The 26,864-nt window shown below is 38.4% G+C and overlaps 1 protein-coding gene across 4 annotated transcripts in view; it reads left to right on the plus strand.

Moving 5' to 3' along the window:
- The window catches only part of cica (capicua transcriptional repressor a), a 44,938-nt gene extending 19,953 nt beyond the window's left edge, over positions 1–24,985 (plus strand). For 2 of the 4 annotated variants that reach the window (XM_049476207.1, XM_049476210.1), the window contains exons 11-21: positions 604–1,498; positions 1,619–1,758; positions 3,110–3,270; positions 5,280–5,467; positions 6,961–7,383; positions 9,066–9,319; positions 10,857–10,981; positions 13,844–13,995; positions 15,976–16,107; positions 21,217–21,345; positions 22,237–24,985. In XM_049476207.1, coding sequence (XP_049332164.1) covers positions 604–1,498; positions 1,619–1,758; positions 3,110–3,270; positions 5,280–5,467; positions 6,961–7,383; positions 9,066–9,319; positions 10,857–10,981; positions 13,844–13,995; positions 15,976–16,107; positions 21,217–21,345; positions 22,237–22,526 — 2,889 coding nt within the window. In that variant the 3' untranslated portion in view covers positions 22,527–24,985. The remainder of the gene's footprint in view (positions 1–603; positions 1,499–1,618; positions 1,759–3,109; positions 3,271–5,279; positions 5,468–6,960; positions 7,384–9,065; positions 9,320–10,856; positions 10,982–13,843; positions 13,996–15,975; positions 16,108–21,216; positions 21,346–22,236) is intronic. The other 2 variants (XM_049476208.1, XM_049476211.1) reach the window with 2 other exon arrangements.
- The last annotated feature ends 1,879 nt before the right edge of the window (positions 24,986–26,864 follow it).

Here is a 26,864-nt window from a genome sequence, read left to right on the forward strand (position 1 = left end):
AAAAACTATGTTTGAGTAAACACTGCAATATATCTTAAAATAAATTAGCTGTTGTTTGTTATATATTTCTATGCCTTGTCTCTTATTTGGCTAAACGCTGAAAGTTATTTTCATTCGCCAAATATATGGTACATTGCTTTTTATATATTTGTATATATATTTATATAAGATTGAGTGTCACTGGCAGATGTCAGTATGGTATCTATATCCTAATAAGTAACACAACAATAAGTGGTTACATGTGGGTAAATGTGGGCATGTTAATATAAAATGAGGTTTAAAAGAGGCTTCCCAGAAGAGTAGTAACCTGTCTAAAGCTTTCTCCATATTACTAGGTGATTATTGGAATCCTGATGGTGCTGAAATTTCCAAACAGCACAATTGGCCTTACCTTTTTGGTTGTAGCAGTGCAAATATGCAGAAATACATTACATTTAACAAAAAACATATTTACAATCAGAGTTTCTAAAATTTACAAAAAAATTTGAAAGTTTTATACGCTTGTTCCTGTTGTGTCAATAAAGCCATATTGTCCAAAAATAGTGACTGATATTAATCTTCATTTTTTTGATTAATTTTCTATTTTGTTTTTTTTTCTTTCAGCCAGTGGTCCGTCCCATTTCATTCTCACCTAGAGGCTTATTGTCTAACAACAAGGACACAGGAAGCCAGAAGGAGAACACAGAGAGCAAGAGACAGCACAACACAGAGAATGGAAAGCAAAACGGAAAACTCAAAGACGGGAAAATAGGAGGAGGTGGAGGAGCAGCAGGAGGAGGAGGGCAGGTCCCCTCCCAGTCACTCCAGTCATCCATCACTGGTCTGAGTGTCACTCCTTCAGCTGAACCAGCAGTATCACAGGTGCTGGGGGCTGTCCGGATAGCCCCCACAGTGGTGACCAATGTGGTACGACCTGTGGCCAGCACACCAGTTCCCATCGCCAGCAAACCTGTAGAAGGGGGAGTTGCTTTCGGATCTCCCGCCCCCGATGGGAAAGCCAAACTGCCAATTGGTGCAGGAGGAGCAGCAGGCAGTGGTGGTGTTCCAGGGGGTGGGTACTTTCCGTCCTCCTCGCCCAAACCTGTTGGCCCAGGAGGCCTACTTACAGGTTTAGTCCTTGGAGGAGCCTTTCCAAGCCAACCCACTGTTCAGCTCATTACCCCACCCCAACCCCTGCAAGCCTCCACCCCCAGTAATGGAGCCCCCAACAACAGTGCTCTGCCTATTCCTCTGCTTCATCCTCAGTTCCTCCCAACAGCCTCTCTCACCCCACCTAGTGGTGAAAAACCTGTGACTCAGGTGCAGTACATCCTCCCGACTCTGCCCACCACAGCCCACCCAAACAGCCCCTCCCCCCAGCACACGCAGCAGCCAACCAGCGTCCTTGCTCTGCCCACTGCCCCTCCTGCACATGTATCCCTGGCCAATGGATTGCATTCAGGGGCTGGGCCAGGGATAAGATATGCCTCAGTGGGAGGGGTCAGCCCTGGAGGAAGAGGTGAGATGGACTTCACAATTGGCTTGCATGGTGAAGGCAGGGTACAGCTTTACTGATTGAGATAAATATATTTATGAGTTTATTTATAATTTATCGTATTTGTCTCTTATTGCTGTTTAGTTCAAGCACAGTCTCCAGTCTTACAAAACAAGATGCTGGTTCCCATGGCAACAGTGAGGACAGGATCCACACCTCCACAGCCCATATCTCTCGTGGCTCCACCCCTTCCTGTTCAAAATGGGGCTCCACCAGGAAGTAAGGTAGGTGGGAGTGGTTGCACAAACACTTAAAGGTCTCATTCCATCGTTTTTCATTCATTTTAAAATGTCTAGTTGTGGTCTCTTGTATGATTGAATGCCATGTGAGCTTTTGTTTGTGAAAAAAAGTGCTATGGTGTTTCTGTATTACTCTGCTTTTGTTCACTAAATTAGAGGTTTCTGAAGAAGAACAGAATTTCTGTTCTTGCTCATGATTGTTCATACATGCAAACATATCGCCTCTCCTCTGATTGGCTAACAGCACTGCAGCAAAGAATGCAACCTGTCTTTGCCCCACAGTCAATTTTACCGCTCTAAAACTCAAAGGACAAAATGTTTTCAGATATGGGGCTGCGGGGGCGCTGCTTACCCCTGCTGCTTACTAAATTCTTACTTCAGACTTGGTGATTAGGTGCATGGGCAGTTTCACCACATCGAAAAAAGCCCCAGAGTCCGCTCTATATCGTAAAATTTGATGTGAACGGCACCCGCTTTGACTGGTGTTTTGCGAGTTGTGCTACCTTGTCAAACCGTGCTGCCCTAGTGTATATTTAAGGACTCTGTAAAACGAGGAATCCACTGGAGATCCAATTTAAACCTATAGTTACTTAAAAAAGATAGCAATCGACTTGTTTTTTTGAGTATTTTCTTTTTTTAGCTACTGCAGACAGTGGAGGCTGAGGAAGACTTTCATATGCAGCATGCATATACAACTCAGAGAGACCTATAGTATTTCACAAGGAACAAGAAAAGATAGATAGATAGATATATATAATAATTTAAATTCAGCAGTGCAAAAGATACATAAACAGTAGATGAATGAACTAGTGAATGAACTACTAGTGCAAAATAGGGTAGCACTATAAAAATAGTGTTATAGGCATTAGCAAGTCTGAGAGTGTGTCCATAGCTGAGGGTGTGTCCATGGTGTGACCAGAGTTACCAGAATAAAAAAGTGTCACAGAGTATTTAGTTTGCTGTGCTGAGAGGAGTTGAACAGTCTTATGGCCTGAGGGACAAAAGACTTTCGGAGTCTGTCTGTGGAGCAGGACTGGGACAGCAGTCTGCCGCTGAATGAGCTCCTCTGCCTGGTGATGGTGCTGTGCAGAGGGTGGTGAACATTGTCCATGATGTTCAGCAGCTTGCTGAGTGCTCTCCTCTCTGCCAGTGGTGTTAAGGACTCCAGCTCTAATCCCAGCACAGAACCAGCTTTCCTCAAAAGTGGATTTTAGCAGAAGGAGACCTTTAAAACGAATACACACATTTAATATTATAATTATTTAATATTATACATTCACTTTGCATGCAGACCAAGACCATGTGACTATAAGATCATTTGATTTGTTTTTTACAGATCATTCAGATTGCACCAATGCCAGTGGTCCAAACCAATGTTCAGCCTGGAGGAACAACTCATCCTGCAGGATCCTTTCCTGTCTCTGTGGCAGCAGCAACTGTCATGGCTTCCGGCACAACCCCTGCTCAAACAGTGCTTTTGACTCCATCTCCTACAAGGTAGATTACCTTTTTATGTGACTTAGCTTGGGTTGGTTAAAGGAAAGTGGTGCTAGAAAGTTATTGAACCCTTTACAATGTTCAACATTTCTATTTTCGATATAAGATTTTACCTAAAAGTTCTAAAAATTATTACAATTCCTAAGAGTGGATGATCCATAGTAAATGAGGTGACCAATCAACCCAACATAACTTCTAAGCAACTAAAGGCCTCACACTGGCTTATATTAAGGTTCATAGGTCCAGTGGTGTGAATGGCAGTGTTGCACGAAGACAAATGAACATTGTTGCCTTTATGAAGTTTGCTAAAGCTCACAAAGACAAGCTATAGCAAACTACCTTTTATAGAAGGGTGAATCTAAAATCTGTGAGAAACGTTATGTTTGGATTAAAGAAAACTCTGCATTGCAGCACACAATCCTTGTCCCATCTGTGAAACACAGTGGTGGTGTCACGGTGGCCTGGCAGAATGAAGACAAATGCAGAAATTAAACAATTAAAGTTTTATTTACCAAAAATATATATAAATACATACACAAATACCAGCCTAAGGGCAAAGGGCATGCAAACCACATACCAATAACAGTCCAGGGTCAAAGACATAGTACAAGTCCAGAGCAGGGTTCAGTAACAGCAAAAAATCAAAAAAGTAGTAAAAAAAAAAAGAGCAGGATAAAAAAAAACACAGGAGATCAGATAAACAAACACAGAATAACGCTTTGTGTGCACAGAAGACAATGAGTGGCGGAGGACAAGGGCAAAACAGAGTCTATAAATACACTGGAGTCCAGGTGAACTGCATTACCATTCAGGGGACACGTCACAACGTTGCAGCACGTTTGTAGTCCGTGGGGCCTTGTAGTCTTTTGCCCTGAGAGCCGCTCTCAGGCTCTGCAGGAATGTCAGAAGGGGCAAACTAAACTGTGACAGGTGTGACAGATGGATGTAGATTATTATGGTTTGGGCATGTTTTGCTACATGTGGGTCGGAATGTTTTGACATTATTGACAGAACAGTGAGTGCTTAAAAAAATTCAGAACATCTCATTTTAATCTTAAAGCCCCACTAGGTAGGATTGAGATTTTGTGCTCGCGGGCTCCCCCTACAGTTGCAGAGTGTAATAAATGTTTCAGGCCGATTAGTTTCTCTTTCTCGTTTTCTGGCTTTCACAGCCATATTCGGTCTCTTTCCAGCTTCTGCCAGAGTGTCTGTATGTTAGTTTGTAAAGAATGATGAACCAGTAGTCCTTGTACAACTGATAGAACTAAAGGTCGGAAAGCAGGTCGCAGTTCTTGCGAGCGTTGGTCGCGGCCGCCTCGAAAAACTTACAGAGTCTGGTTTGAGCTCAGAGGAGCCCGGCACAGACACAAGAGCACCGCTATTCCTCCTATTACACCTCAATAGAGTGCTGCAGTGAGTTTCAAGCTGTAATTTTACTTCTTTAAAAAGATTTTAAAAATCAAGGAAATCGTACCTAGTGGGGCTACCTAGAACGGTTGGCCATACAGCAAGACAATGACAGATATGCAGTTCTTGATTTTTTAATCATAAAAAATTTAAGCAGAAATCTAGAAGAATTCTAAAAGGTTCACAAACTTTCATGCACCACAAACTTTCATGCACCACAAACTTTCACTGCATATGGTTTGTATTCAAACTTCCAGCTGACCTTTGAACTGCTACTAAATTTGTCTTAATAATACATTCAATTTCTGATTATTTCTGGAATCAAGGCGTGTACATTCTGGCAGGAAATAGAAGGAAGTACACTCTGGTTGTTGTTGTGCCAACAGAAGAAACAGGAATGGATTTGAGTGACAGCCCAGTTCCCTTTGAAGTGCACCTTTGGGAAAAAGCTGTGTGAAATAATCTGTCTTTCCCTGAAGTGGGAAAATGTTGTCACGGATGTTGGTACAGTGAGATGAGGCCATTCATCACCTGTCAGTCAGAGCTGCAACATGTGAAGTTTTTGCTGTGACTAATTTTGTTTTGGATTTTTTTTCTCTCAGGATTACTTATGTTCAGTCAACCCCGGGGGTTGCTGCTCCTTTGCCACTGGGAACCACAACAGCAGTTTCCTCCCCACAACAAGCCCCAGCTCCTCCAGGACCAGCGTTTTTGCCATCTCCCATGGCAACTCTCGGCTTCACTGCCATCGCCCCTGCTGGTCACACATTGGTGCATCCTATAGTGGCAGGTGAGTGAAGTAACTGACAGGCAGTCTAAATGTAGTAGGACTACAGCTGGGCTCTGAGTGGCTCAGGAGAGTAAGATGCTTGCAACTAAGACTTGATGATCATGAGTTTGAATCCCCGGTTTAGCTGCTTCACCATCAGCAGCCGGAGCCTGAGAGAGACAGTACTCTCTCTCTCCTCATCACTCTCACTGTGATGCTGGCAGGCACAGGCATCTGTTTGCTAATGTATAAGAGCTGCATTGGCTGCCTCGTGTGCATTGGCCACAGTTAGACAATTTGCGATAATTATAATTACGTTAACAACTTATCAGTCATTTGCTTGTATTATATATATATATATATATATATATATATATATATATATATATATATATATATATATATATAGAGAGAGAGAGAGAGAGAGAGAGAGAGAGAGAGTTTCTAAAATCAGAGGTTTAGGGGTGCTAAACCGCTTCAGTTTCTCAATCAGTTTCTCTGCTTTTGCTATTTATAGGTGTATGTTTGAGTAATGAACATGGTTGTTTTATTCTATAATTGTCATTTAGAGCATTTATTTGCAGAAAATGAGAAATGGCTAAAATAACAAAAAAAGATGCAGAGCTTTCAGACCTCAAATAATGCAAAGTAAACAAATTCTTATTTGTAAAGTGAGTTTGGTGGAATAACCATGTTTTTTAATCACAGTTTTCATGCATCTTGGCATGTTCTCCATCACCAGTCTTACACACTGCTTTTGGATTACTGTGGATAAATTTATGCCACTTCTGGTGCAAAATTCAAGCAGTTCAGCTTGGTTTGATGGATTTTGGTCATTTATCTTCCTCTTGGTTATATTCCAGAGGTTTTCAATTTGGTAAAATCAAAGAAACTCATCTTTTTTAAGTGGTCTGTCATTTCCTTTCAGAGCTGTAGATTCATTCTTAAAATTCTGTTTAATAATAAATGTTATTTACACCATTTGCTTGAGCACCCCTAAAAATGCTTGACTGCATGTATTTAATACATTTATTCATTTTTATTTAATATAACAAGTGTACCTTTTTGGTGCCTCTCTATTACTGCCCTTATCTTTCAAAGGCTTTAGAAATTTTACAAAGAGAGCTATATATTTTATCTTAGTAAATATACCTGCATTCTGCATTCTGCATTCTTAACATAGTTAAAACATAAGAGTTAAAACAGATTGTGTTAAAAACAAGTTCAGAGTGACGATGATTGATGTATGTTAATATTGAGGCTCTATGTTTGGCGTTTACATTAAGTTTATGTCACAACTTATGCTGTGAGATTATTGCCTGATTGCAAAGCAAAAATCTGATTATTGCCTGGATGGTATTAAGTTTCTATTTACCCAAGTTTATATAAACTCCTTGATCAGATTGCTGCCAAACCCCGATGTAAACAAACTCATTGTGCACTAATCAGTGCAGCTGCTGAAACTGATGGGCAGAAATATGTGTGGAGTTCTCAACAGCTGATCTCTCCCTCAGGCCAGCCTCCCCTTTTGGCTCCAGTTCCACCCTCCAACTGTTCGTCTCAGTCTGCCTCGGCCTCAGGACCCACTCGCCAGCTAGTGACCACCATTTACCCCGCCCCCAGTGTCACCTTGGCGACGGGAGTGGTTTCCATGGCGACCGTGCCACAAAGCGTGGCCAGTTCCACATCAACTCCTACATCCCCCTCGTCACCTCATACGAAGATATCCATAGCATCGGCCGCGCACTCGCAGCCGCAGACTCACGCAGAGACGCAGTGCAGGCAGGAGCAGGTCACCGTGAAGACTGAAAGCACTAAAGCCACAGACACAGAAACCCACAGAGACACGGTGCTGTCAAACACAGCGGCTCAGACGCCCCCTGCTGCTGGGGCAGAATCATCACGGGCTACCAGTCCAACTTCACACTCTAATACAGGTAAATAGTGGCTGGGTGGGTCTGTGGATGCACAAAAATTGATACACACTGCACGCTCAACTGTGTAGTATTAAAATTTTAATGATTACTGAGTTACCGTATTTTTGCGCACAATAAGGCGCACCTGATTATAAGGCCCACCATTAATAAACGTCTATTTTCATACATAAGGCGCACCTGATTATAAGGCGCACCATTACTAAACATCTATTGTCATACATAAGGCGCACCTGATTTTAAGGTGCACTATCAATAAACGTCTATTTTCTGGTCTATTTTCATACATAAGGCGCACCGGATTATATGGCGCACTATCAATAAATGTCTATTTTTTATACATAAGGCGCAACGGATTATAAGATGCACTATCAATATATACGTCTATTTTTATACATAAGGCGCAACAGACTATAAGGTGCACTATCAATACATTTCTATTTTCTGGTCTATTTTCATACATAAGGCGCAACGGATTATAAGACGCACTATCAATAAACGTCTGTTTTTTATACAAAAGGCGCACCTGATTTTAAGGCGCACTATTAATAAATGTCTATTTTCTGGTCTTTTTTATACACAAGGCGCACCTGATTTTAAGGCGCACTATTATTAAACGTCTATTTTCTGGTCTATTTTCATACATAAGGCGCAACGGATTATAAGGCACACTATCAATAAACGTCTATTATTATACATAAGGAGCACCTGATTATAAGGCGCAGTATCAATAAACATCTATTTTCATACAGAAGGCGCACCTGATTTTAAGGCACACTATCAATAAATGTCTATTTTCTGGTCTATTTTCATACATAAGGTGCAACAGATTATAAGGCTCACTATCAATAAATGTCTATTTTCATACATAAGGCACACCTGATTCTAAGGCGCACTATCAATAAACGTCTATTTTTATACATAAGGCGTGCCTAATTCTAAGGCGCACAATCAATAAACGTCTACTTTCATATATTAGACGCACCTGATTCTAAGGCGCACTATCAATAAACGTCTATTTTTATACATAAGGCACGCCTGATCATAAGGCGCACTATCAATAAACGTTTATTTTCATACATAAGGCGCACCTGATTCTAAGGCGCACTATCAAAAACGTATATTTTTATACATAAGGCACACCTAATTATAAGGCGCACTATCAATAAATGTCTATTTTCTGGTCTATCTTCATACATAAGGCGCACCAGATTTTAAGGCGCACTATCAATAAACGTTTACTTTTATACATAAGGCGCGCCTGATTATAAGGCACTCTATCAATACATTTTCTATGTTCTGGTCTATTTTTATATATAACCTGCATTGAATTATAAGGCACATTTTAGGCGTCACTAGTAACTAATAGTAGGAACAGGGGCGTCGCCAAGTTTTTCTTCTACTTCAGGCCAGCGCCACTGGGTATTGGGAAGGACAAATGTCTACTACATAATTCCTTATGAGTCTGTATGTATTTAATAATAATCTACAGCATAGAAAATAAATTAAACAAATAAATAAGGAAAAAAACATTGAATGAGAAGATTTGTCCAAGGTTTGTACCACTTTTATGTGGTACACTATTTAACATTATAACTCAGCTGCAGTATCCATGTAAAGTTTATATAGTATATTTCAACAAAAACGTTGTATATAATATTTACTGTTGTTGTTGTAAATTATAGGGAGCGGATCAGCAGCCTCCAAATTACCCTTGGTCCATCAGAAGGTCAAAAGTCAAGTGAAGCACGTCCTCTCATATCAGCATGGGGAAGAGAAAGATGGAAAGAGGGATGGCAGTATGGACCGTGAGAGTAATATGGATGGTGGAGGTCGGGGTTCTTCTCGAACAGAAAGACCAGGAAGAGAGAAAGGATCAGAGGGAATCTCTAAGGGTCTGCTCGCTGAAAACGACTGTAAGGAGGACCATGGCAGAGAGGTGAGGAGGAATTTGCATAAAATCACATGGCCTTGTTTTGTTATTATCCTGTCTCTGCCCTAGCCCCGCCTGTCTCATTTGTAACCCCGCCCCCTTGTTACTTCCCGAGGTGTCCCTTGTCTGTGCATGTATATATATACCCCATGTGTTGCTTACTTCTCTGTCATGTTTTTTTGTTTGACCCTGTTGTGTTCTACACTGCTTTATTTTATGATTTCTGTTAGTTTGTGCCTTAGTCCTGCAGTGTTGTATCAGTTTCTAATTAGGTTTCTTTAGTTTGTTTGTTTCTTTGATTATTTTTGCTTCTTTATTTGATAGGACTTGTTAGTCCTTTTGTTTGTTTTGTTTTAGTGTTTGTTTTGCAATGGCTACGAATGAAAAGAATGACTTGCATTTTCATCCTGCCTCAGAATCGTTACATGCTCAATGTTTTCATATCTTTATCGTAAATATATAAATAATGAAAAAGTGATATCACTTTTGTCTAGCTGCTTAAAAGCCTGAAATGCAGGGCACCGTGTGGGATATAGAAAGAGATTCATGAGAATATACAAAATATATTTTATATTATATAATATATTATATATATTGTACTGGATGTAATTGCCTGAATGAATTAAAGTGAAATAAAAGAAAGACTACTGTTATAATCATGTTTATTAGTTTATACTGTTATATGTTATATATTTTTTTATACATGACTATTACAATTTTAAGAAGCATCTTACCAACAATAATGTAACAAGCATATAATAAACTACTTTTAATATGCAGTTTATTACTATGCACTTCCAGGTGCATATAAAACAAATTCTGTCTTCAAACCATCACTGATTTTAAAAACCTCACACTAGACCTCAAGCAGTTTGGACTGTGTGTCTCTCCACTCTTCCTCCAGACTCTGCTCCCTTGATTTACAAATGAAATGCAAATGATAAGTGATTTAGAGAAACATGTCATCTGCTGGTGTTGGTCCACTGTTTTATATCAAGTCAAAAGTCAGTGCAGGACAGCACTTCATGCTTCCCTCTGCTGAAAACTTTAATGGAGATGCGGATTTCATTTTCCAGCAGGACTTGGCACACTGCCCACACTGCCAAAAGTACCAATTGGTCTTGTATAACGTATTTTTTTTAAAAACCTGATTGTTGGGTTTTTATTGGCTGTACGGCATAATCATCAACAATAAAATAAATAAACGCTTAAAATAGATCACCCTGTGTGTAATACATCTATATAATATAAGAGTTTTAAATTTTAAACTGAATTACTGAAATAAAGTAACTTTTCAATGATATGCTATTTTTTTGAGTTGCATCTGTATTCAGTATTTTCTGGTTGTAAATACTACTTCTGTTCATCTTTTCAGCAATTTAGTTATATTAGGTTGTAGGTACAGTCAGCATTTCATTAAAAAAAACAAGTTGTTTTAACTCATGACTGACTTAAAATTTCATTATTATTTTTATAAATATTTTATAAAAAACTGTATTTTCTGGTTTTTGACCAGCTGCATGTTGCATATGTTTCATTTCAGGCTGAAAGGAGGGATGCATGTGGGCTGGATCTGCCTCCACCACCACCACAAACTGACACTCCTACAACCAAGAAGACCAAGTCCCGCCCCCCGCCACTCAAGAGCACCACTGATCCCGTAGACAAGTGAGTGACGAATGTGCTGATGATACCTGATGATAATCTGCCAAGCTTCTACAGCAGATAAAGATATTTCTATGTTTCTGATTGTTTTAGGGGCTCACCAGGTTCATTACAGGTCATTGATCCACAGATGGTTTAGCAGACACTGGGTTTAGTGTCATTGTAGTGATGCTAGGTGGGCTAGGTGGTACTATCCAGTGTGTTTTGTGGTATATGATCATTCATTTTCTATTCTGCTGTCCGCTGGATAGACAAATGAACTTTTTCCACTGGCTGTATAACGTTTGAAAAGAAAATATTTTTTTTCTTCTTTAGTTATTTCATGGTGTGCAAGTTTGTTTGTTATTACTAAGTTCATCAGTGCGTTCTTGCTCCTTGCTTCTTAAAACACATGGGGCCCTATTTTATCGATCTATAGCGCTCTGTTCGTTTGTGTATTCTGCAGCTGGATGTAGGTCGTGACGGTGTGTCTTTGTTATTGTAAGGAGGCAAAAAATATGCCTTGTGCAGCTCAAAACATGCAGAAGACATGTACTAATACTCCTATTTAATCATGGTTGTCAGGTTTTTAATCAGTCAGTTGCGTACCTGTGTTTTCCGCAGCCAAGATAGAAACACACCAGAAGTTTATCTGAACACACGTCACTTTCAGACCACGACGCCCATGTAGATTTATTCCTACATTGCTATTGCTTGCTATTTTTATTTTATTTTAATGGCGCGTTAGAAGTGTTTTGACAATGTACCTGATTTTTTGATGTTTTTCAGCTAATAGTAGACTGGTTCTATTGGTATGGTATTACTGCTTTTAAAATTCTTAAGAATCATTAATGGCAGAAGAATCTGCACTAGGAAAAAAACTTTTGTTTGCCCTCTTGTGCACAGAGGTGGCAATAGGAATTTTGAGCCCATAAAAAAAATGTATCATAGGCCACTTTTGTTATTTATAATTCTATACTTCATTGTTATACCTTTTGAACACTTACTTTGCAGTCATCTGTAGCCATACATACAAATATGAGAACATCTATAAATATTAGGGATGCATAAAATATTCAACAACTAAATATGTTCAGCCAAAACGGAAAACAAATCTCATTATTTGGCTAAATAATTTATACTGAACAATGACATTTTTGTTGATGCAATTGTGATCAGATCACAACCAGTTGTTGTTAGGTCTGTACTTTGTTTGGTTTTAGACATAAATGTTAATTTCGGTGCATTCCTAGTAAATATGAATATTACAAAATGGCTGGGTATTAATATAATGTATGCAGTTTTCTGTATAAACTCTAGAGCATTTGTTTCTTCAGACTTTAATTGCTTTGTTCCGGACCAAACTAGAAAAGGATACATTTCTTCAGTTTCTTTTTAGCCCTGGTTTGCTTTGCATTCCTAATAATTTGTGGTCAGGGCTGGTGAGGTCTCACTCTTAAGTTACATCTGACATCTTTTATCTGCAGAACAGAGAGAACACTGAACAAAATCTGCCTATTGTGCAGCTAGACGTAAGGTTTTGTATCAGTTTTGTCACATCATTTTCACTTGACAACTCCAGTTATTGTAGCATATGTTTCCTGTATATTAATAGCTCCTATTATTTTAAAAACCCAATTATTGACAGTGTCTTCTTTTTTATTTCTCTTCCCTGGTGTTTCTGAAAGTGTTAATTATTTTATTAATTTAATAAATGACAGCCAGAAACATTTACTGAAAGACTAAAACCCTGAACTTTTATATGTAGGAGAAACCCACTGAAGGGCATCTGTAACATGTATAAAAAATAGAAATGCATCAAATATTAGGCAAATAAATATATATTTAGCCAAAATGGCAAAAAAAAACACTTGGTAACTGTTCAGCTAAATAATATATAGTAAATCATTTAATATACTTTATTTATACTACGTTTGTGATGATGCGATCAGATCACAGCCAGCTGGGATGTTAAAAATGTTCAATAAATAATTTCACAGTTAGGTTGTAATAAGCAGTAAAATCACTCTGCTAAAATACAGCACTATACAGGAGTTTCAGTTTAGTTCTCCAGCACCAAAACTTGAGAATGGAGCAGTTTAACATTAGATGTTAACCGCGCTAAGCCTGTGGCCTGCTGCTAACATTACCTTTAAGAGGCAGCATTAGCATGATAGCTAACCATGCTAGCTCTTTTGCCAGTCAGAGGCAAGTATATCGGACTGTGTGTAAAAACAAGCTAAGTGGAACAAACCGCTAGCTAATATCACCCTGGTTTACCAGAACACTCAGGGTTCCTCAGTGTAGCACTGTCATTAGCTGCTAACCGCGGCTAGCCTCAGTGAAAACCTGGAAGTCTAAGCTTACAGTAAATAAACGGAAGCACTTTAATCACCCAAATAAATAATTTTCAGGAGATTAATCTGTATAAATTAACATCCAGTGCTTATTTGACTATTTTTTTAAGAATTACAGTTCATTAGTAAGCTAATAAATTAGCTTAGCTTTACAGGTCTCGCCACCCAGCAGTGAGACCTGCTGAATTAGAAGGAAAAAATGGCAACACGCCTGTTCCTTACTTGTGTCGCATAATGCGCTTTATAATCTGGTGCGCCTTATGTATGAAAATAGACCAGAAAATAAATACGTTTATTAATAGTTTTCTTTTAAATTTTAAAAGTTTAATTAATAAATGATAACCAGCAGCTTTCACTAAAAGACTAAAACCCTGAACATTTACATGAAGATGAAGCTCACTTAAGATTTTCATGTTCACTTTCTCAGTTTGTAGCCATCGGAATCTTCTTAATCTACTCTATTGTCTTTTTATGTGCAGGTTTTTGTATGTTTTGACCTCTGAAACAGATTTGAATCTTCTCTCTTTAGAGTTCTCTCTGGAACCTATTTTGAGGAGCGTCTAGCTGAGCTGCCGGAGTTCAAGCCTGAGGACGTGCTGCCTTCACCCAACCTGCAGAGTCTAGCCACCTCTCCCAGAGCCATACTGGGCAGCTACCGTAAGAAGAGGAGGAACTCCACAGGTGTGTGTGTGTGTGTGTGTGAATGTCTAAGAAAGACAGGAAGATGGAGAGGCAGAGCAACAGACAAGTAGCTAGAGGAACAGAGTGATCCAGGATTTTGGGTCAGCTCAGTGTTTTTGTTTCTAAGCTTGGTGACAGAAGTGCAGAGCAGATTAACACATGCAGACAGAGTCTGTGCATCTTAAAGTCTGGCTGCGTGTTTGGCTTGTTCATGGTAGCAGGCTTTAAGGACTGTATGTTTCTATTCCTAACAGTTCTCACATTAGTTTTACTTGTATCTTCATCCTCTTGCTTGTTTTTCTGCACTTGATTTTTAGTTGATAGGTGGATAACTGAACAGTCAGGAACTTAATAATCTTAAAGGAAGGGCTAATCCTGTTTCACCTCTTGCCCCTACCAAGTAGTGTCCTGATTCCTGTTGGGATAGAGGAGTAGGGTGAAGGGTTAAGGGTACTTTGCCCTCCAAACTAACATTTTTAAAGTCAGGCTCCAAATAGAGAGTTATGAGAAATCAATGATGAGTAGAGTTAGACTTATACAATTTAAGATTTTGCATCAATTCTACTGGACACCGAGTATACTGTATAACCTGGCCTTATATAGTCATCAGAATGCTGAATGCTGGGAAAGAGAGGACGGTACCTTAGTACATACTCTGTGGTCTTGTGTTTATGACCATATATTAGAAAAAGCAGAAATCCCACTTTCCTTTTGTTCTGGGGATTTCTCAATCTTAGCTCAATGTCAGTAGGCTATAACTGATTGGATCCATACTAGTATTATGATAGGTAGACTGAAAATTGTGCTCAGAGTTCCTTTAGATCATGGGGAAAATTTAACAAATACTATGAGAATTGTAGTTTATACTTACAGTGAAATATAGAGGATTGAAGGTAAAGCGCATATTAAGTCCTATATCACTATTATTACACTGTCTGTCCAAAAAAAAAGGTCACACACTCTTAATATTTCGTTGGACGCATTTGCAGTGGCATTGTTTCGATAAGCTTCTGCAATGTCACAAGATTTATTTCAATCCAGTTTTGCAATAATTTTTCACCAAGATCTTGCATTGATGATGGTAGAGTCTGACCACTGCGCGGTTAGAATCGGTTTAAAATGAAGACATTTTTACACTAATAGCAGTCTTTGCAATGTCATGTGTTATTTTACAGCATATGTAATGCTCTGCTAAGTGCAGTTCAGCCACTGACCTAGTCTTACAGTCTCTGTAAAATGCAAAATCCACCGGAGATCCTATGTAAACCTATGTAAACACACAGAGGTTCAGAAACTAGTGTGAACAGAACTGTTTTAAACATACACCTACCTACCTATCTCAGTTGTACTTCACTGGTGGTGTTCCATTGACAAATTCTAAAAAATTTGTTCATTGGCTCTGAATTACTGGGCAAAGCATAGAACACTGATGAGTTATTTGCACAAATAACACAGGAATGAACTACCATGCTGTTCCTAACGCTGTTAGCTCCTGTCTGACGAGACGGTGTCGCTGCCTGGCCGCTTGTCTGTCTTTAGATCTGCTTGTGGGCGGTCGCGAGCCAAGGTGGGCGAGGCCATAAATACTAATTTACGGGTTGATGTAGACACGAGTGCTTTTCCTGATCGACTCGTTTTTCTAAATATTTTCTTTTACTAGCTACTGCAGACAATGGGGGTTGAGGAAGAGTTTTATGTGCAGCATCCATATACAACTCAAAGAGACCTTTAGTATTTCACAAACAACAAGAAAAGGTGGATTTTGCAGGAGGACACCTTTAGCTAATTATAAATGATGTTGCTTGAAGGTTAAAAAATATATGATTATTCCTTTTCTAAGATTTGTGTAGTTTCAATGTAGCAGCCATACCAAGCATGGCTCAGTTCCAAGGGAAAGGATGACACTGGAAAACAAGGATGGGAATACAAATGAGGAATGGATGTTCTCTCTCTCACTCTCTCTTCTCTTCTTCTTCTTAGATCTGGACTCTGTTGATGACCCCAGTTCTCCGAGGAGAAAGAGCCGTCGCTTGTCCAGCTGCAGCTCAGAACCCAACACTCCCAAGAGTGCTGCCAAATGTGAAGGAGACATATTCACCTTTGACAGAACAGGTGTGTACTCTCTGTTCCTCATACAACAAATTGCCTGCATTGGATCTGAATTTCAGTGTTGTGAGCGACAAAGGTCCGTGTAATGTGACATATTCAAAGAGCAGTAATTTGACGTGAGCGGCGCCATCAAAGCGTCCGACAGAAAGACAAGCATGTTAAAAATTTATTTATTTTATCGCCTAGTTTGACATGCTGCTCCACGACGTGCTTCCTGACTCTGACCAATAGGAAGACAGAGCATTCTGTAGCGCACAGATTTAAACATGGGAAAAGAACGCGGCACAGTGCTCCTGCAGTTCTCTGGACCAGAGAAACAGAAGAATAATCTAATAATCATCTAATAATCTACTTAATCTATGAAATATTTTGTTGACATTCACTGAAACCTAAGCAGTTACATCTTTACTATAGCCCAAGTTCTCTCTGGAGTACCCGAAGCATGTAATGACCGTTTGGAACCCAGGAGCCCACAGTCGCTTTTCCCTCTTTTTTAGTTTTTCTGAGAACAAAAGCACTTCCATCACTTCTGTAGCCTTGATTCTCAGATTCTATGCTTCTCCCCCTTGATGACCTACAAACTCTCGCGAGGACGCGGACGAGGATTGGTCGGTGACTAACGTGTAGTGTTGCTAGTCCCCCGAGAACGACACAAAGCGAAAAATAACTGCTTAATCTGACATAGTGAACGTTGTGAGGGACAAAAATGTTGTGTAGTCAGAGCTTGGCATTAATCTCAGTAACTCAAAACATTAAAATATTCTAGTTTTTTTAAAAGCAGTAAAAATACCCTGAGATATTATAATACAGAAAAAACTTCCCCGAGATAGTATAATATAGTAAAACTTCCCTGAGATAGTATAATACAGTAAAACTTCCCTGAGATAGTATAATACAGTAAAACTTCCCTGAGATAGTATAATACAGTAAAATTTCCCCGAGATAGTATAATATAGTAAAACTTCCCTGAGATAGTATAATATAGTAAAACTTCCCTGAGATAGTATAATACAGTAAAACTTCCCTGAGATAGTATAATACAGTAAAACTTCCCTGAGATAGTATAATACAGTAAAACTTCCCTGAGATAGTATAATACAGTAAAACTTCCCTGAGATAGTATAATACAGTAAAACTTTCCTGAGATAGTATAATACAGTAAAACTTCCCCGAGATAGTATAATACAGTAAAACTTCCCTGAGATAGTATAATACAGTAAAACTTTCCTGAGATAGTATAATACAGTAAAATTTCCCCGAGATAGTATAATACAGTAAAACTTCCCTGAGATAGTATAATACAGTAAAACTTCCCTGAGATAGTATAATACAGTAAAACTTCCCTGAGATAGTATAATACAGTAAAACTTTCCTGAGATAGTATAATACAGTAAAACTTCCCTGAGATAGTATAATATAGTAAAACTTTCCTGAGATAGTATAATACAGTAAAACTTCCCCGAGATAGTATAATACAGTAAAATTTCCCCGAGATAGTATAATACAGTAAAATTTCCCCGAGATAGTATAATACAGTAAAATTTCCCCGAGATAGTATAATACAGTAAAACTTCCCTGAGATAGTATAATACAGTAAAACTTCCCTGAGATAGTATAATACAGTAAAACTTCCCTGAGATAGTATAATACAGTAAAACTTCCCTGAGATAGTATAATACAGTAAAACTTCCCTGAGATAGTATAATACAGTAAAACTTCCCTGAGATAGTATAATACAGTAAAACTTCCCCGAGATAGTATAATACAGTAAAACTTCCCTGAGATAGTATAATACAGTAAAACTTCCCTGAGATAGTATAATACAGTAAAACTTCCCTGAGATAGTATAATACAGTAAAATTTCCCCGAGATAGTATAATACAGTAAAACTTCCCTGAGATAGTATAATACAGTAAAACTTCCCTGAGATAGTATAATACAGTAAAACTTCCCTGAGATAGTATAATACAGTAAAACTTCCCTGAGATAGTATAATACAGTAAAACTTCCCTGAGATAGTATAATACAGTAAAACTTCCCTGAGATAGTATAATACAGTAAAATTTCCCCGAGATAGTATAATACAGTAAAACTTCCCTGAGATAGTATAATACAGTAAAACTTCCCTGAGATAGTATAATACAGTAAAACTTCCCTGAGATAGTATAATATAGTAAAACTTCCCTGAGATAGTATAATACAGTAAAACTTCCCTGAGATAGTATAATACAGTAAAACTTCCCTGAGATAGTATAATACAGTAAAACTTCCCTGAGATAGTATAATACAGTAAAACTTCCCTGAGATAGTATAATACAGTAAAACTTCCCTGAGATAGTATAATACAGTAAAACTTTCCTGAGATAGTATAATACAGTAAAACTTCCCCGAGATAGTATAATATAGTAAAACTTCCCTGAGATAGTATAATACAGTAAAACTTCCCTGAGATAGTATAATACAGTAAAACTTTCCTGAGATAGTATAATACAGTAAAATTTCCCCGAGATAGTATAATACAGTAAAATTTCCCCGAGATAGTATAATACAGTAAAACTTCCCTGAGATAGTATAATACAGTAAAACTTCCCTGAGATAGTATAATACAGTAAAACTTCCCTGAGATAGTATAATACAGTAAAACTTCCCTGAGATAGTATAATACAGTAAAACTTTCCTGAGATAGTATAATACAGTAAAACTTCCCCGAGATAGTATAATACAGTAAAATTTCCCCGAGATAGTATAATACAGTAAAACTTCCCTGAGATAGTATAATACAGTAAAACTTCCCCGAGATAGTATAATACAGTAAAACTTCCCCGAGATAGTATAATACAGTAAAACTTCCCTGAGATAGTATAATACAGTAAAACTTCCCTGAGATAGTATAATACAGTAAAACTTCCCTGAGATAGTATAATACAGTAAAACTTCCCTGAGATAGTATAATATAGTAAAACTTCCCTGAGATAGTATAATACAGTAAAACTTCCCTGAGATAGTATAATACAGTAAAACTTTCCTGAGATAGTATAATACAGTAAAACTTCCCCGAGATAGTATAATACAGTAAAATTTCCCCGAGATAGTATAATACAGTAAAACTTCCCTGAGATAGTATAATACAGTAAAACTTCCCCGAGATAGTATAATACAGTAAAACTTCCCCGAGATAGTATAATACAGTAAAACTTCCCTGAGATAGTATAATACAGTAAAACTTCCCTGAGATAGTATAATACAGTAAAACTTCCCCGAGATAGTATAATACAGTAAAACTTCCCTGAGATAGTATAATACAGTAAAACTTCCCTGAGATATTTTAACACAGTAAAAAAGGATCAGGTCTGTCAGTTGTAAACCACACTACACCATTATCCCTGCCCTTTTCCCAAAATACAGTTAAGTACCAGCAGTTTAAAAATGTAATTATCCATGATTTACTCTTTATTTTAAAGGGACTGTCACCAATAATACAAATCTTATGTGTTTCTAACACTAATTCATTTATCAAAAGCTTAGTTTTAAGGAAAATAAAGTGTGATTAATCTTGATTATTTACAGAATTCTGTTGTGATTCATTTGATTACAATTTTGAATCGATTGACACCAGTAATGTCAATGTATTGTGCTCTTTGTAAGGGTGTGTTAAGAGTTTCTTAAAGAGGAACTGCTGCAGCTCATGGAAAACTACCCGTAGCCTGCTGCATTGTTGCAAACATAAACAAACAAAACGAACAAAGTCCTTACATAAAAGTGCTCAGTGTGTGTGTGTAGCACACTGTACTACCAGCATGAATCAGCGCTAAAAGCAGCTCACTTTCTAGAGTTTCAATCCAAACACTTAATAAATCTCAACAGAATGGAGTAAATCCCTCACTCTCCTACACACAGACTCCTTCATTATGTAGCTAAGCTTCATTATGATGCATAAATCTTAGTTAAGCTGATGGTCTTATTTATTTTGCATGAGAAGCAGCGTCATAGTCTGGACTGAAATTCTGGGCTGAAGCCAGCATTAATATTATTTGCCTGCCTACATCTTCCAAATCCAGTACGGATAGCAGTATTGTATGGGTATTACATTTGTAATATTACTATAGATGATTACAAATGAAAAGGCCACTGTAAAATAAGGCATAGAAGTAAGTTCATAATGACTGGTAGTCCATTTATAATGGTAAGCAGCCATTTATTGAACTTAAAGGAGAAATCTGGTGTGAAATAGACTTGGGTTGTCGTCAGACATGATAACCAGTATGAACTTTTGTCTAATAGCTTCCCTCCGTTCTCCCCAGCATTTTAAAATACAGTTTTTTAGCCGATTCTCCCGGCTTACAATGCTGGTAATAGGGGCATAGCCTTGCCCATGCAAAGAAATCACTATTTTTACATCATTATCAAGCTCAAAGTAACCCAAAACTTCATTGGTAGAATTCTGAGGGCCTTGACATTTAAAACGAGGCACTGAGAACTTTAAAAGTGCACAGATAGTTTATTAAAATCACTGTTTTTACACACAATACCTTGGGGTATTTCTCTGGGTGCCACCATCTTAAAATTAAGTCACAATATTTCAACTGACAAACAAATAAGTAGGAAAGTGGAAAAGACTGCAAATTTTATTCTGTGGAAATGCATGAATTCCAGCTGTTCCTGAAAATATCTCTATAATATTTATGAATTTATGAAACGTATTGTGACTATCATACTTTAAGCTTCTTAATTGTGTAAAAATAGTAATTTCTTTACATGGATAAAGCTATGCCCTTATCACTAGCATTATCCAAGTCTGTTGGGAGCATTGTCTTAAAGTGCTGTATTTTGGAATGCTGGGAGAGAATGGAGGTGGGCTATTGGACAAAAATTAATACTCTTTATCATGTTTCACTACACCCCAAGTCCATTTCCCATCGGAGTTCTCCTTTAAACTTATAAACTCTAGTACTATACTGAGATATTTTCATATATATATTATTTCATACTATATGAAACCCACATCCACACACAGTATGCACACATACACATAAATATACTCTTTATGCTATAAATGCATAACATGATATTCACAGATATGAGCTTTAATAACAGCCTCACTTCCTCTCTCAGCAGGAGAAACAGAGGACATTTTAGGGGAACTGGACCGTGTGCCATATTCCTCCCTGCGCCGCACACTGGATCAGCGCCGGGCCCTCGTCATGCAGCTCTTTCAGGAGCACGGGTCCTTCTTTCCCTCAGGTACCCAATCACAGTCACTTCCTTTCCAGTGCAGCCAATAACAGCTACTTCATAGTGCATATAAGCCAGTTACGTGTTGTATTTCATTTGCTTCAGAAATTGGATTTTTTGGTTATCTACTGGTATAAATCTGATTTGACAGATTTATCATGTTTCAAGGCAAATTCAACCAAAATACATCCCACTGTCATGCAGGCCAGACAAAACGTAGACATGCGCAGATACTTTACATAAAGTTTATTTACAAAATGGTTCCTTTTGCAGTTAAGTGGGACAGGCATAGTTAAAATCCAAATAGAGCAGAAAGTTACAACAAACCAGAAAGAACAGGCAAAAAAGGTCATACACGGGTGATTTAAAATAGAAACAGAAGGGCAAAGCAAAAGAGTACCGGTAGTCAAAATAACAAAAGAAGGACAGTAACAAAGTAGGAAAAATACAAAAGAAACGCTGGGATAAATGTACAATACAAGAAACAAGGGGGTATTTATACAAGGGGAAACAGAAAATGGCAATCGAGAAAGTCACGTGAGCCGGTGTTGTGCCGAATTCAGCACCCCTGCCAGGAAAAACACCCCCTCTCTGAGCGAATTTAAATCGCTTTTATTAAGAAGTGCGTACACGCTACTGAGATGTTGTGCTTATTATGGCGGGGGTGCAGATTTCGGCAGTACTGTGTTGCCGAATTCAGCACCCCCGCCAGAAAAAGCACTGCCTCGCAGGAGAGTCTGCAGGTGACATGAATATTTTTCATTATTTTTTTTAACACAAGCCATTCTATTATAATTGATGCTTATTACTGTTTCTTCTTCCATGTATCACATTTATTTGTCTTAACAATATTTGTTTTTGTTGTTTTTTCTTCTTCTTTTTTTCTTATTTGGATCTTAGCTCAGGCCACGGCTGCTTTCCAGGCCCGCTACTCAGACACGTTCCCCACCAAAGTGTGTCTGCAGCTGAAGATTCGTGAAGTGAGGCAGAAGATCATGCAGACAGCCACACCCGGCAGTCTGGAGATCACAGGGCCTGGAGGAGTTACTGGAGGATCAGACTCCACCTGTAACCCCGGACCCTCTAATCCTGTGAGCAGGGAGGAAGGAGGAGGAGCAGAACTGGATGATAAAGGCCCGGGACGAGATGAGTTTAAAAGCGGCATGGGCGAATCGCAGGAGCTGAAATGAGGACTGATGGAGAGGACAGACAGACAGAATGTAGACGGAACGTAGGAGTAGGTGTAGTAGGCGAGTTTTATAAACTTCACCAACAATGTAGAGCACTTACGTGGATTTTATTGCATTTCTAACCAACAGTGGATTTCGTTCCGTTTGGTTCACTTTGTTATTTTCCTGTCACTGGACGTAATCTCTGCGGCAAGGAGACAGTTAGACATACTCAACAACACATATTTTATGCAAGTGCACATGAGAAAAAAAAACGTTCACACACATTTACAACAACTGGCACAAGAACCTTTTTCCGTAAAACGTCTGGCGGCACTTCTCAAAGCCAGGCAGTCTTTGGTTCACCATTCACTTCCTCTCTGAGTTTCAGAGCCCTTCGATGCTGCACTTCAGGCAGCACCAAACCGGCCTGTCTGCACAATATTTCCTTGCCTGGTGTAGAAACGAGACTGTTCGGAGGAAAACGATAGGACGAAAGCGCTTGCACTTTCATTTGTGAGAGACCGAGACTGAAAGCAATAGCTGGAGAAGAGGAGGGTCTTCATGCGAATGGGCCACACACCGTTTCAGCTTTTAGATGCAGGCTCAGAACCAAACTTTCCAAAAGCAACAAACCCAAGACTCACTCACTCACCTGCAGCCGAGCAGAAAAACAGAGGCTTCAGTGACCACCAAAACCGCGCAAACAACAACAGCAACAACAACAACAGAAAACATCAACACAGCACACTCAACCCGAGAGCGTAGTGTCCTTCTTCGTAAATGGAATCGAGCAAAATGGAAAAAAGAGACACTACACTCTACACTATGAATCAACTCGTAGTTATGCTTCGTCACTTGTAGTTGTTGTGTCGTACTGGTGGAACTGACTGATATGATATATTTTTTCTGTAAAAGCTTGCTCCTCTCTTCTTCTTCTTACTCTGGTGACATTTCCAGCATGGACTAATCAAGCTATCCCAGTGATGGGGCAAAAAAAGAAGAAAAAAAAAAGACTGTCTCTGTTTTAGCCTCTTAGCTGAAGCTCTTCTTCTCAGGCCTCCATTTTGGCCTTTCCTCACCCACTACCCCCTCCACCTATCACTGTACATAACCGTGACGGCTTGGGGCGCGAGGCTCTTTGCGTTTTTCTCCCATTTTTTGAAATGTTTTAATCAGGTGTTTGCACAATACGCGGTTCTGGATCGCAATTTAAATCAGGAAAGTATTTGCTTTTAGAGATATTTAAAAAAAAAAACAACAACCAACAACTTTGTTCCATTTCAATTGATTCCTTCCCTACCTTTTCATAGGTTCTGCCCTCAAAAAAGAGAGAGACCTTTTTGTCTTTTTTTTTTTTGGTTTGTTTCTTTGTCCGTTACTTTACTGTTTGTATTTTTCCCCCTCTTCTCCTCAGACTTTTTACCTGAAGTGTTGTTGGAAAGCGCCCGTACAGTGCTGGTCCAGAGTCAGAATAAGCTCTGTAGTCTGGGATGATATCGAATCAGGATTACGCAAGGGAAAGCTGATCTGAGACCAGTGCTGAGGTGGCATTTCTCAGGATCTTCTCTTCCTTCTTCTGCCACTTTACTTCTTTCATTGGTGCAATAGGACAGTGTGGATGGGAAAATTCCTTTGGTTTAGACGAGTGACTGGTTTGTGCCATAGATATTCACTGTACAGGCTGACAAAGCTGTCGCGATATGATATATATATTGAAAAAGAGTTAAGATAAGAATTATAATAACATTCATAAATGAGTGTTGAGGAAGTAATCCAAACAGAACAGAACAAACAAGCTAAAAAAAAAAATTAACCTAGCACTTTTTTGCGTCTTGTTTTGCTGAGAGAAGGAGTAATGAGTATATCGATACTTCTCAGTCTTCACTTGAATGTGTGACAATATAAATATACATATATATATATTTCTATATGTCCTTAATATACAGGTGTTTTGTGTATGAGTGTATGTATGTATGTGTGTGTGTGCGTGCGCACGCCCATGCGCTTGCACACTTGTGTGTGTGTGTGTGTGTGTATGTGTGTGTGTGTGTGTGAGCGTAAATGCTGATCTCTAATATGCATGTTGGCAGACCAGACTTGCCCCCATGCAAATGCATTCTATACTAGAAGACTGTTACCATATGCGTGTACGCGGGTTATTATTGTGGAAATACGGGAAATTCTCAAGCATATGAAACCACATAACTAGGCGTTAACTTTACTTTTGGCACATTCGTGTTTTTTTTTCCTTACCCTAATACCAGAGCGACGCTTACACACGCACACACACACGTATACCTGCACATGTATGCGTGTTACACCTTCTGATTGTGTATCCAATGAAACTGTCCTTATTTTGGACTGGAGAAGGAATTTTAGAATGAGAAAGATGAGCGTGAGCTCATGAGCAGGCATGTTGACCATGTGCAATATTTCTAAACAAAAGAATATTGAAAATATTAAAAACCTAACACACATTCTCTTGTGTTTGCTGTGTGTTTTGTTTATCGCTTGGTAATTTTACAATTTACTGTTTGCCTACTGGGAATTTTTTAATGTGTAGCAGGAATTCTCACATGCTGGTATGTAAAAATGCATTAGATGTCTGGGATTTTACAGGATTAACATTGTTTCTTGCTATTTTTCACAGCACAAACAGAGTCAAAGTCAAAGGCAGAACCTTATCTAAAATCTTAGGCCCTGTCCCATTTTACCCCTTGGCCCTAGCACTTATCCCTACCCCTCTATTTTGTGCATACACACCTAGGGGTAGTGTGTCCTGATTCTTGTTAGGCTGAAGGGGTAGGGTTTTGGAAGTGTTCAGGGTACATGGCTGTTCAGACTGAGATTTTTCAGAGGTACTTTCCAAGCAGAGGCTGAAGCATTTAAGGTGAAACGGAACTAATAAAAATGATTAAAAGCTCATTTTAGCTTCCCATCAGAGAGGAATTAAAAAATAATAATGAACTAGTTAACCAGCAGCTAGGTTGCTGAACTTCAGCGCTTCATTGCCATAGCTATATCTGTTTTAAGTGCATAAAGGGTTGTTCCACTTCTTAAGCAGGAAGTTAAGAATTGAAAGAAGAGGTAGGGGTACAAAGGAGAAATGGTATAAGGCCATAATCTATTTCAGATAGGGGTGGGGCAACAGAGAGTCAAACTTAGAGGCACAACCAATCATAATCTTGATTTCAATGGAAGACGGACAACAAAAAGTCAAATTCTAAGTATGTCTGACGCAACACCACCGCATTGCATTGTGCTATACACTAACATTTCATAGCGTACCTGATCTGTACACTACATTTTGTGATGCATTTTGGGTGTTTAATAGTGAACTATATGGGGAATAAAATGTTCTGCTGAGATTTCAGACAGCACTACAAAATGACTGAGGAATTATACAGTGCACTATTTCTATAATAGGGAGCGATTCTAAATGCAGTTATGGACAACAACTTTCTGTTATTCTATCATTGTTGTAATTATTATTATTATTATTAATAATATTTCAGACATCAAATGCTTTCAGACAATCAATTTATCACTATGAGTATGGTGTCCTTGAAGAGAAATGTAAAATAGACTTCTCACAATTCTCAGAATATGGTTTTGCTGACATGTTCTTGGTAATGTTTGTCATAATATATTGGGTTAAATACAATGGGAAAAAAACATAAAAATAAAAATAATATATTTCTCAGATCACATATTTCAACACGTTGAGAAGCTAGTGCAAGATTTAAAATAACACATATTCTGAGAGGAACAGAAAAACCTTAACACCCATAAGATTGGGTGGAGGCCCAGAGCTGGTTTATGGAGAGACTGCCCACTTCTTATCAGAAAATGATGCGTGCCGCTAGAGGGAGCCCGCGAGTCAGTCCTCAATTAATGGGGCTAAAACTCAAATTAAAATAGAATCTAACTACTTATTCAGGAGAGTCCTTTAATTTTGGAAAGTTGTAACCTTTTTATATATTATCCATAAAAATGCAACAAATCGTTTTTTTTTTTTTACATTAAATGGGTTTTAATAAAGATGCTAGCCAGCATTACTGCTGTTTGTTTGGGAAGCCAATGCCAGTTTAAAAGTTTTACAACAGCTAGTTCAAAAGCTATAACGTTAAAAAGCTAACGTTAGAAACTTTTTATATTGTTCTGTATTAAGGAAATTATTATTTTTTTTATACATATAAATGTGTTCACATGTTTATAACGTATAATTTTCTCAGTTGCTCCATGTGAATCCATTCATGTTGTTCTCATTCAGGAGCGCCCTCTAGTGATTCGCATACTCAAAGGCCAAAATACTAAAATACATTTAAAAATGACTTAAATATACATATTATTCAA

This window comes from Astyanax mexicanus, chromosome 3 (genome assembly GCF_023375975.1).
Source record: "Astyanax mexicanus isolate ESR-SI-001 chromosome 3, AstMex3_surface, whole genome shotgun sequence".
Classification (NCBI taxonomy): Eukaryota; Metazoa; Chordata; class Actinopteri; order Characiformes; family Acestrorhamphidae; genus Astyanax; species Astyanax mexicanus.